This window comes from Argiope bruennichi, chromosome 8 (genome assembly GCF_947563725.1).
Source record: "Argiope bruennichi chromosome 8, qqArgBrue1.1, whole genome shotgun sequence".
In the NCBI taxonomy this organism is placed as follows: Eukaryota; Metazoa; Arthropoda; class Arachnida; order Araneae; family Araneidae; genus Argiope; species Argiope bruennichi.
This window is the reverse complement of record NC_079158.1, coordinates 115767994-115781299: the sequence shown is the minus strand read 5'-3', so window position 1 is coordinate 115781299 and position 13306 is coordinate 115767994. Positions and strand designations below refer to the sequence as shown.

General features: G+C 27.9%; 1 protein-coding gene across 1 annotated transcript; it reads left to right on the top strand.

Moving 5' to 3' along the window:
- The first annotated feature begins 622 nt into the window (after positions 1–622).
- Positions 623–6686, top strand: LOC129981349 (uncharacterized). Its single transcript, XM_056092166.1, has 2 exons — positions 623–918; positions 4352–6686. The coding sequence occupies exon 2, from the start codon at positions 4569–4571 to the stop codon at positions 5730–5732; it is 1164 nt and encodes a 387-aa protein (XP_055948141.1). The 5' UTR covers positions 623–918; positions 4352–4568; the 3' UTR covers positions 5733–6686.
- The last annotated feature ends 6620 nt before the right edge of the window (positions 6687–13306 follow it).

Sequence of the window (13306 nt, the reverse complement as noted above, 5' to 3'; positions counted from 1 at the left end):
TCAGTTTTTTTGGTTCTTAATTGCGGAGTTTCAGTTAAACTATACAAAATAATTTAAAGTTTCCTCTCAGACTTAAAATTGATTCTTAAAAAATTCTGTCTGAAATTGTCCATTATGAGTATATATATTTTAAAAGCATATGATTCAATTATAGCATATTTTCTACTTATAATTCCAAACCCAGACATATAGAGCTAATTATATAAAAATTACAAACAATAAGTCAGTAAGATTCATAAACATATTGGAATTGTTGAATTTCTGTTGCTTTTAAAGAGCGGGCAAATGATGAAGGGTCTCCTATCAATGATATTCTTTGAACTTCAAATATCAAGTATTTATAGTGATTTCTAATATATATATATATCAAAAAGCATTTTCATGTTTATAAATTTATTATCGATAATATTGGAATTATAAAATAGAAAAAAAATCATTATACGATTTTATTATGAATTTCATATATATTAGACTTCTAACATCACGGTATATTTTTTTACATTGAAATTAAAAACATTCAGATATTTTATGCTTTATTTATCCTGCAGATATTTCAATTTCGAATAACAGATGGCGCCGATTTTGCAAAAATAACAGCTTCAGCACTCGGATCTTCCATTCTCGGAATCCACCATCTCAGTGAGTGTCTTTTTCCACTAGACTTGAAGGTTCGTTCGGCATATCATCGGATTTTAAAAAATTTTTCCTCTGAAATTGGACACACATGTTTTCCGAAGAGACAAAGAAGTTCTTGCTTTTGTTGCTCTGCATTTTTTGGGTCTCGCTTCTTGAGTATTTCATCTTTTTGACATCGCAATCACGTTCTTCCTCTCCGGAGAAGTTTTCTTCCCCAGTTGCCTATAGCGACGGAAAAGAATGGCGCCATTGATTTTCACCTACAGCTACACTTCTCTTTTTGTGAGTAATTTTGTCTTAATATTTTTTTCTAGAATACATTCGTTTAAATTTCTATGAGTAGGCTGTATAATCCCATTAGAATGAAATTTTCCTTCTGAAAATACCCCCATCCTGTCGAAAATGATACAAAATTGAAGCGTACGTCATTATTTAAGTAACGGAACAGCAGGTGAAGGAAGTATTGCAACAGGTTTTAAAGTAAGTTTGTATTGAAAAGGAACCGTGCCAACAGTTCCAACATGTAATTTAAAACATTTTAATTTCATGTAAATAAATGAAAAATTATGCGTTAACGGATAAATTAAAACTGATTTATGTTTTTTATTAAAAAAGTGTATTAATTAATGCTAACAATTCTTTGGCAGCATTGTACTCCTTTTCCTCTCAATAATTGAATATTTATCATTTTTAAAATTTATCTATGTACTTTCACATGCATTTTTTTAAAAAATTAGTTTTTTAATGAAAATTAATTACATTAAACAATAAAGAAACTTTGTTTTTTATTATCAAATATTATCATTTCTTTATACTTCATTATTATCTTTCTGATTTAAATTCTAAATATTTTTATTGCATTACAGATTACATTTAACCAAGTAAAATTAGATCTTTCATTTTATATATCTCTTAATTTAAAATGTTAAGTTAGATTTTTTCATTCTAAAGTAAAATGAAATTATTATTTTGATTTATTTGAGTAACATTTATTGAAATCATACATTTAGAATTTTTTTTTGGTTTTACAGTTAATTTACTAGGATTCATTAATTAAAATGATTTAATCATGCTGAAAAGGTCTATAGATGTGGCTAATTAAAGCCAAAATCCTGTATTCTTTGTATGTCAGAAAAGAATTCCCAGTTTTTTGGAAGTTTTTAGAGAAAATTAAATAAACGAAAAATAATTTTGTTCTTTTTCTATTAAGTAAATTGTTATACTATTAAGTAAAGTTTTTTTTAAATTAAATTTTAAACATATTTTAATATATGTTGATCTTAAATTCATGTTCTGAAATATTTTCTAAATGCTGCAGTGTCTTTTATTGTAACATAATTTTTTTAATCATTATTGTTTTGCTTTTGATTCAAGAATTTTTTATCCAATTGCTTTGATGTCTATATCTCTCGCAACAACTTATTTTTTTACTTTTTGTTCTACTCATCAGTGCGTGTTTAATTTTTTTTATTATTCTCTACTATTTATTGAATTGAGGAGTTGATGATGTTACCAATAATAAATCAAAATTTAGTACAAATACATCTTAAACTTGTATTTTATATTTGAAATTATTAATATATTATATTGTTATGAGGGGTACAGTGTTACAGCTGGTGCAAATGAATAGGATTGTTCATTATTTTAAAATATTGCTGGCATTAATCAATTGATAATGATACCCGAAAATAAAGCTAACTATTATATTTTTATTATATCAAGGCACAAGAATAAAAAAAAATTATCTGATGGCTATTTATATTTTATTCCATAAATAATAATATACAAAATCCATTGAGGAGGTTTTACAATTATTTTTTTAAAGTTGTTGAAATGAAGTCACATTTGAATAACGCAGGTTTGGCAACACTGAAATCAACAATGCTGCAGAAAATATCTATCAAATGATTTGACTTGTCAATGAAGAATTTTGCCATAAATACTTTATTTATTTGAATTACAAAATTAATAAAAAATATATCGCATTCAGATAATATAAATTATCGAGCAAATGATATAAATTCCTTCTAGTTTTGCCATAGAAAATTTTATGTATTATAATTTAATGGATAAATGCAATACGATCCCACTGCCACTCCAAGCGCATGCAGATATCATTCAGTCCGTTTGATAATACTCGTAAAAAAAGGATATCAGATATGATGCACTATTCTTTATCTGTTAGATCATATTTTTTAAACGCTGTAATCAATAATTACTGAAGCCAAAATATAGAAATGATCAACTCAATAACATTTTGAAAAAAGAATCCTGTTTTTTTTTTTTTTTTTTTTTTAATTTGAAGAGTGACTACTTACAAAAGAAAATAAAGGATATTTTTCCAATTATTATTTTAGAGGTCTTTCTTTAAAGATTACTTAAAACTTACAAGGGAAGCGCACGATGTTGAAAATACAGTTCAAGATGAGATTTAGTATAAAGGTAGTATGCATTTAGAATGTTCACTCATGAAAATATCAAAGCGAAATGGCCCTCAAACCTTCTGCATAGCTTATATACTAACAATGTGGCGCCGTTAACCACTATTACTATTCGCGCTTTAGCATCGGCGACACATTGTTAGTATATAAGCTATGCAGAAGGTTTGATGGCCATTTTCTCGAAATTGACTGGCCATTGCGCTTTAATATTTTCCTGAGTGAGCATTCTAAATATATACTACCTTTATACTAAATCTCATTCTGAAATGAATTTTCAACCTACTGCTCTCCCTTTGTCAGCAAAATAAAAACGGAAAATGAAATTCAGTTGTTTGTTTCTTAAAGAATTTTATCCATTTTTTAAAATCTGTAAATATTTTCTTTATAAATCAGTTTGTCATATTAAACTGATTTAACACAACTGATTAAATAAATAGTATAAATTCTTTAAATAGCAGTATATAGTATAAATTCCACCGAGAATTGCCATAGAAAACTACGTGGATGGTGAAGTTGTAATTCAATAGATAAAAGCATCACAATCATCCACCCCGTCGACACAATTCCGTTTTCTCTTAATTCGTTCGATAAAAACCTTTGAAAAATGAACATCAAATAAAATGTGCCCTTCATGATCTGTAATTTCCATCGTCCTTCAAACGTAATAATCAATGAATTGATAGAAAGGTATAAAAATGTTAATAAGAGCTCAAAGTAAGATAATTGTTACCGAAGTATAAAATTCGATATTATTTTTCTAAGGATTAGGAAACACGTAGTAGATTCGTAGATTTTTAATAGAAAAAATGTTTGAATTTAATGGCACCTGCGAAAATTATTTTTGCAACTATGCATAAAGGAATTAACAAAAGATATTAAAGCAGTTGACGATGGGTGATCGTTAAGTTGGTTGAGTTTCAAAAATAATTTTTTTTTTTTTTTTGCATTTTCAACAGGTATAAAAATAATATTTATGCGATTATATTTTCAATATTAATGATCAGATAATGGGAAATTTCATAGGGTTTTTTTTATTTGACCAGGTACAAAATGAAATACCTTAAACAATAATACTGGGTAAGCATATCCATTGACCAACGTCAAATGGATTCTATAGTTCTATATCCAAAATAGCACAGCAACAGCACAGATTATTTATTAACAGTAGGGATTAATTTGACTTTAAACCATATAAATTATATTTTTTATATTTCAAAGATTTCTGAAATTTCTACTTATGTATATTTATATATTTTATTCTTTTTTATTTTCAGTCTGTTTCAATACAAATATCAGGAATAATGAAATCTCACAAGTTGTTTCGTTTGCAACGTGTGTAACCGAACATGGATTCAACTGAACCATTTCATCAAGTCGCATTTTTGTAAAGCAACTTAATCAGTGAAATTCCCTTCTACAAGGAAACGTTTATTGTCTCTACATAAATATAGACAAACTTAACTCTGCTACTTATACGTAGGAAAATATATCATGGCTTTGAATTTCTTACCATCTCTACAACATATAGCAGCTGTTAAAGTGGCATTAACCGTCTATAATGACGACATTATCCACTTCTTTTGCGAATTTGTTAAGAAAGATGTAAATTATAGTGATTCATTTTGTACCAATTGGAGTCAAGAAAAACGAATAAGACAAAGAAGAAAAGAAATTAGTCAGAAATTATCCACACTTCTCCCAAAATTATTCGTAGATCGAATCGTAAACATACTTCAGCCAATAGTTGCTGAAATCTTTTACTGTGTTAGAGACCATTCTAATATCGCTAACCACATTCAGAAGAGTCATATCACGAATACTTTACGCTGGAAATCGGAAGGAACAATTGACAGAACCGAAACTTCGAAACAACTCATTCGAAACGAAAGCATCGATAAGAGAGTGCGTTTTGTTTTAGCATCTATCTACTTTTTGGAGCAAGATGTTTTGCAATTATGGCAAAGTATGACGGAGGAAGAAAGGGAAAACATTTATCGCATCGACTTTAATCTTGCTGTCAGATTTTGGATGAAATGTTTGAGAGAAAATGCTGCTTCTCCTTGGAAACAATGGATTCCAGAATACTTAAGTATTGACCAAAAGGAACTTCGATTTTCTAATTTTAAAAATAGAAGTAGGCGCGTAAGAATGAACTTATTTTACAATGAGTTGAACGGTTTGAATAAAAAAAAATTCTTACATAAGTTGTGCCCTTACTTAAGTTGTGATTTGCGTGTATGTTATTATTTAACTGATGAGACTGAACGTGGCAAGATCTTTAACAATTCAGGCTATTTATTAGATTTAAAAATAAAAGATCTGCTCTGTTTCTATTTGGATTGGCCGTTACAAACCCTTTTCCTAGACATGGTAGATCAGATCTGGGACCATTTAACTCCAGAATGTTTTGAACATTGCTTGTGTTTTATAGTGTATGATAAAATTTTGAAATGTATGGAAGATTTCGAATATCAGAATCTTTTTAAGGATTTGTGGAATCGGATTCCCGATAATTACAAAGAACAATTTTGCAGGCATACTCTTATTTGCGCTTATGCAATGATGCGTTATGACAGAAAAACGAGCACTTTATGGATTGGGAAATTTCTTGAAATATGTGCAGATTTGAATATAGTAGACTTTAGAGATGTATAATCCACGATTTTTTGAAAAAACAAATAATTTTGCTATTGTTATTTTTAAAAGTTTGTTCAAAATATCTGTTATTTCAATCATATTATTAATTAAAATTATTAATTAGCATTAAATATAAAATTTATTAATTGTAATTAATACTTAATTTACTAATTTAAGTAACGTGTGATTGAATTAATTTATCTGTTTCAGCTTAATATCTTAATTTTGATTTTTTTCAAAACTATTTAATTTCTTTATTGGAGTAAATCATTTTCTGAAAAATTTGAATTAATTATGTATGTCATTTCTTTAAAATGTTCACTTTAGTTCTATATTCTACCAAGAGATGGCGTTTGCAGTAAGCAGAATATATGCAATCAAAGTCATGTCACAAGCAATTAAAAGTGTTCTTTATGGAATAGTGCATCGTCAAATACGAATATCGGGAAGTCAAGGTCACTCCCATGAAGTGGAGCGGTGACTTTACATTTTCCAATGAGGTCTCACACTTTCCAGTGAAGTCACCGCTCCGATAAATTTCAGTGATATGTGGATCAATGATACGATAATTCCAAGAATAACTGGTCCGTTCACTTTTCAACCCATTCACAGATTTCTCCTTTTCTCTTTATTCGTGTTAAGGGGATGGGACCCTCAGGGCCCAAGAGAAGAATGATTTGTGTTTCTGGAATTTTTTTTTTCCAATCCCTGGAGTGTCGGGGATCAGCTGATACCCCTTCTTTTCTTTCAGAGATGTTGGCTCAGCCCGCTTAAGTGTTTTTAGCATAATGTCAATACGTAGAGTTTTTCATAACGTTTAACGTGATAATGATTAATTTTATATTAATAAAGTGAAAAGAAAATTTCTTTTTTTTTTTAAGTTGATTATTTTCCAAGTATTATACAACAAAGAGGTCTTATATTCTTTTTTTGTTAAATATATTTTGAAAAAAAAATTGTTATCGTGTAAATTTTTCTCATACAAAATACATACTTTTATGGATGTGATTTCATAGATCTTTGTAAATGAAACCATTCATTTCTGCTATTACAATTAGAAAGAATCATTAGAGTATTGATTATTAACTAATTTTATGTTCCTTTTATAGGCTTTTTTTTTGTTCTTTAAAAGGTATTTTGAAAAGAATATAAACTTTTTTCCCCTAAAATGTCTGTTTTAAATCTAATTTTTTAGGATGGATGACGTAATATATTTATGCATTGCTCTAAAATACGATTCTTTTAAAATTGAATTTCACGATTTCCTGCATTGTTTACTACTTTTAAGTGTCACAAATTGAGCAAAGATATTACTTTGCCCTTCTGCAGATTTTCCGCACATTAGGAATTCTAATAAATTCCCAGCCACTCGAAAGCAATTGCATAAGGCGTTGAATTTTCGCTTTGTGAGAAAAATAGATCCTTCTTTTTTTTTCGATTTTCTGAGAAAGATTAAAATTGCCTTGTAGTTTCAAAAGACAGCATATCTGAGTGGAAATTGGTAATCATGTTTCATATAACATCGCATGAAACTCACGTAAAAAAATTTATAGTTTTTGCTTTGATAAAGTTCTAGTTGTTAATATTTAAATGTGACCAATCTCATGAATTTTTTAAAAATGCTTACATTTATTAAAACATTTTTATTACATTGAATTGTAAAATTATTTCTCAAAATGAGGAAAAAAGATTTTATTCTTGAAACAAACAAATAAAAAAATACATATATTTGTATAATTTTTATATGGAGTGGATTTAGTTCTTGTTCTGCTATTAAAATATTTGCATCTGTTATATGTGTCTGTGTGCAGTTTTAAGAATAAGTAGAACTGATTTGATTTCATTGTATCGAAAATTGTTATAGTGTTGTTAGAATATTTTGTAACCGTTAATGAAATAAAATCTTAGTTATTTACTCTGCATTTTTAGTAATTTTTATTATACTACATTTCTTTATAGTATTCACTAAAGTATTGCGAATACTATGTTTCCTTTTCATAACCTCCAGGAAAATAAGATTTTTACTATATAAAATTTTTTTTATTGATAGTCTTATTCTGCTACACTATTCTGCAAGTTTATTGCAGGAAGACTTTGGCTTTGAACTTTTTTCACAATTTTTCTAGGGGTTAAATTTTCTGCTGCATTGCCAATAATTTGAATGTATATATTCTTTTGTGTTCATAAAAATAAAGAAGAGACTAATTTGATTTTACAATAAAATAATAATTAAGTAAGTATTTTATACAATGTGCAACTGTATTAAGATTCAAATTATAACAAATGGTATTATACAATAAGTAATAAATTTAATAATTATTATCGCTACTTGAAATGAAGTTTTCAAGAAAATAAAAAATCCCTAGTGTCCATCCAAATGTCATTTAAACACCTTTTTTTAGAATGTTTTATTAACTTTCATTTTTGCATAAAATCGTATATTCTCCAAAGAACCTTGTATTTCAGTTTTTTTTTTTAATTTTGACATTAAGTCAACTAAATTATATTTTGAGAACATTTTAACTTGAAATCTACAATAATCACAATCAAGATTAGTAAATCAAATATATTCGCCAGCGGTTTTCAAAAGAGATTTTTAAAACGTTATCAATTTAAAATTTAGTGAACAATAAAATAAAATTATTCTACAACAATTTTTTTTAAATTTTAGACTAAAGCTTTTAAAGATGAAAGAAGCCGTAAACAAAATAAAGCTACAAATATGAAAATGAGTGGCGTAGGAAAAACATATTCAAGTTTCCACATGTGTTAAGTAATTACTTATTTAAATGAAAGATATTAATCCTCTTTTTCAAATAGAGTTTTTTCTCAGAATAAATATTTTTCTGTGGAGACTTGAGTGTGAAAGAAAACTTTTTTTCGTACAATGAAGCAGACCACATATAGATTCTAGCGGTAGTCGTTATCATGCGATGGGATAGGGAGATAGAAATAGGAAGCTCTCTGCTTCTGATCAATAGGTCCTGCCACCCCCCACTACTGTTTGTGGGAGGTCTGTTCCTGGAAAATGCATCAGTGGGTAAGGGACTTTCCCTATGCATGATTGAACACTTGTTCGAGAGCTTCCATTGGACAGATCGTATCGAATGTTACTTTCTATCGTGATCCAAGACTTGTAATCGAAATATCACCAGTATGATCATATCAAAGATTTGAATTACACCCCTCTTTCAAAAGTATTGATCACTGGTATTTGTGACTTTTTGATATTGGCTACGTAATAACGGAATCGGAACTTTTGCGCTCGGTAAATCATTCCCTACCCCTGTTGCTGTCATAGGTTTACTGGGATTTGGACCTTTGGCAAGAAAACTTGGCGCGGGTGACGGTTTTTAGTTTTCCATAGCTGCATTTCCAGTCGGGCTTATTGGTAATAATGGAATGGCGATAATTTTTGTAAAAATTTTATTTGATCTTTCATTTATGAGATCTTGTACATACATTTATCTTATTATTAGTAATAAGAGCCTTGTTCATTGCTCCGAAAAATTAATATATATGAATTTTCCCAGAAAATTAATCTACATATTTTTATCACTCAAAGTTTAATAAAATAATTAAATAAAACGCCAAAATGATGCACTGCCTTGAATTGTTCCTGAGAGGAGAGATCTAAGTGCTAAGTGTAAATATATTCATGACTCAAAACAATTTGTTAAATAAGATTCAAAGGTTAATGTAAAAGGATAAACATGTAAACGGATTACAAAGGGTAATTGAAAGGACCTATGAAAAAATTTAAAATTCTTAATTCATCGGAGCTTTTATTGACTCCAGTAACATAAATTGTAATTGTTTAGTTCATTTAGACCATTTTGTTAGTAGATGCGTGTCCCTGATTAAAATTGACTGATGGGCGCTGATTACAGTGACTATCCATTAGATATATAAACCCTGTTTACCTTAAATTTAATTGTTTGACTTAATTAATAATATAGATATTGTAAAAGTTCATAGAAATCTTTTCCTCCATTTACTTTTTAGAAAATATATTTCAAATTTGTTCGCTTCATACAGACACTAGCTGAAATTTACACTTTTATATATTTAATTTACAATAATATTTGATTTATGTTTTTAATTTGAACTTCTTTCAATGTGATGGCAACAGGTGGATAACAGCTAATTTTTTCCCATTGACGTGCTCATGCAGATTAAATTTTATTTTTATTTTGTGCGAAGTACATTGTTGAAAAATATGGTTAAAATGTTTCTTTAAAAACACGTTAAAAATCGAAACTTAATTTGCAAATTAAAGCATTGGTATCATTAAAAAGATAATTTTTTTAGCTTTATCTTGATGCAAAAATCAATTTTGTGTTTTAATATTTTCGGAAGTTATAGCGTTGTAATTTTTAGAAAGTGTATCCATTTTTAAATCTTGTTACTCCTTAATGTAACAAATTATTATATGTATAAGGGTCAATGTCAGTGAAATGAATTAATATTAGATAAGTATATTATCTGTAATGCTCATAAATAATGCTGATTGAGAAAGTTTTCGTATTAGTTGAAATTTAAACACTTTCGTTTTTCAAGTTCCCATTTTTTGTTGAGATTACTGAAAATTAAAAAAGATGCATTGCGCAAAAAGCGGAATAGTATACGGTTTTAAGAACAATAGTAAATGTTACATGTCCAATAGAATTTGAAGTTAAATATGCTCTTGTGAGTAAGCGATCAATGACAAGTTAAGTAAACTTTAGCAACCATAAATCTGAATTATAAAACTAAGTTGGCCATTGCTTTCATAAAAACTTTTTAAAAAAATGCTTTTTAATGTGTATTAGCATTTGTGTAACAATATATTTTGCAACTATTTTTCTTCAATTCATGGTTATATAGGAGTAATCATAATTTCTATTTTGAAAAAAGCAACATTACTACCAAGTTATTCCAGGAATCTCTCAAAACTTTTTTTTTTTTTTAATTTTGATTACATACAAATGAACAAAAAATGCCGTTAAGCTTTCAGAAATGCGGAACAGTCTTGACTATGCTGAATGTCAGAGAGATAAATGTTTGCAGTTAGTTTATTTTTTTTTATTTCTTTATTTATTTTTGTTAAATGTAAGTGACCATACTATGCATATTGTGAATGCATATTAAAAAAAGAATTATTTAGAAATTATATTCATTTTTTTAAATTCACCTTTTTATTATTTTCATATTATTTTTTTATGTATAAGTAAAAATTATAACAATTCCTAGATGAATATTCAGTCTGAAATATTCCAGAACTTGAATACGAAATAACGAAATATACAAAAATTCAATTTAATTTTGTTCGTTTCTTTCTCAATTAAACCTATTTAATATTTTTTGAATAAATAATTTACTTATAAAATTCGAAAAAAAATTAGGGACATTTTATTAAAATTCGCTGTTAGTACTAAAACTATTGAGAGAAAGGATTGAGCCATTCTTTTGGGATGAATCCGAGGTCTTACAATTTCATAGGCACATAGATGTTGGCCGATTCTCCTGGATTGAAAAATTAATAAAAGCAATTATTGATAAAAATAAAATCGTGTCAAACGAAATACTATAAACATTGAATTACTCCTTCTAAATTACAGAATTCGGTAATGTTAATTAACAGAATTATAGAGAACAAGTAAATGTCCCAAAATCGAAGTGCTTCAATAATTAATCAGTGATGAGTTCTATGTTCTAAGAGCCCTTCTAACATTCACGCGGGCCTCAGTATGATTTTCTGTGCAAGCAGAGAAAATCTAAAATATCCAACTCAAAGAGTATTTTTTCCAAACAAGTTTGGGTGACTCATTAACCCCACCAAACCCCTCTCGTGATGTACAAAGACAGTGACCTCTTCAGAGAGTAAGGGAAAGTTTTATTGGTTAATCGTTTTATTGGGGGTGGTTGATGGGTCAGTTGACCGTACAGTTTGGCGTACATTGTAAAATCGCCAAATCTTACATGCAAAGATAAAGTTTATAATGTGGTAGTCTTTCTTGACACTTGAGCGGAAAGGGGATGATTTACCGAGCGCAAGTGACATAGAACCGTAATAACAGTTCGTAAAATATTCGTCATCCCTAAGATTTTGACATTTTGCATTAATTTTGTCTATTGAAACCATATTTCGAACAAATTAGCCAGAAAAGATTTTTTATTGTCTTTAAGAAAGTGCAGGCATATGATGAAAATACAAGCCCTTTGGGGCAAACGCATATTTTTGCATTTATATTATTGTGTTTTGTTTTTTTTTTTAAATTTTGTATCGCATTTTTATATCTCAGTTTTTTTAACCTCTGTTTTAAAATTTGGAAAACCGTATCATTTCACTTAAGTGTTCGTTTCAGCCCGTAGAAAATGCTGCAATTCTTTTTGGGAATCGCTGATAAACAAATTAAAACGTTGTTTGCAAGTTTCACACACTATTTCGTGTTTCAATATTGAATTGTAATTTATTTCCCCAACGCCCATTGAACAGCAGCACTTTTTTCAAATATTTTTCAGCCCTTTTCAATCTTTACTAAATTTAATCTGCGATTTTTAATGTATTCCTATTTCCATTGTTACAATTTTTTTGTTTTTATATTTCTAATATTGGTTTTTATCTTTTGCTTAACTATTATTTGGTCTGTCTTACAACCTCTCTTTCGTCTCTCTCTCTCTCTCTCTCTCTCTCTCTCTATATATATATATATATATATATATATATATATATAAGATAACATTAAATTATAATATCATTGAATTCGCTTGAATGTTAACTGTTTTAGAAAGAGAATAAACATCTTGTTTTATTTTTATGTAAATGAACGGAATAAAACATTGATATGTATTTTTTTTCTAGTTAGACTTATTGTATTTGAAGTTATTAAATGTCATGGATATTAAGTGAAATAGGGGAAGTTAATAAATCAGTACATTTATTTCACTTATGAGGAAATCTCTAAACCAGGTGTCAAATGTATATTCTTCAGATTATAACAAGAAGAGGAAGGAAGTACCAGGATGTTAGAGGAAGTACCAGGGAAACCTATGTTAAAACTAGTGTAATATAATGTGAAACTTTTTTTTTTAGCAGAAAATGCCATGTTGAAAAACCGTAGATTAATTTTAAAAATAAACATAAGATATTCTTTCAAAGAAAAAAATAAAAATGCTGAGTTAATATAATTTGTTCTTAATTTTATTATTTTATTCGTTGTTTTTCTAAGTCTTTATACAAGAATTAAACCCTGAAAAAGAGAGAATATAATTTTTAAGATTAATTTTAAATATAAACATAGAATATTATTTTAGAATAAAAATTGAAAATCAATAAACTTTGTTCTTCAATTCATTATTTTATTTATTATTTTCTAAATCTTTATACAAGAATAAAACTCTAAAAAATAGAGAATATGCATTTTAAGGATTAACTTTTGGTTTCAAATATTTGACATTTGTATCTTTCAGCAATTTTAGAGTAATTTAGATAGCTAATAGAGTAATTATCCAATATTACGCCATTCGTGTTGTCGAAGAAAGGGGCGTAAGCCGGAATCTATTTTGGCTTACAAATAAATGAAAAATATTAACTAGTTATGAACTAGAAT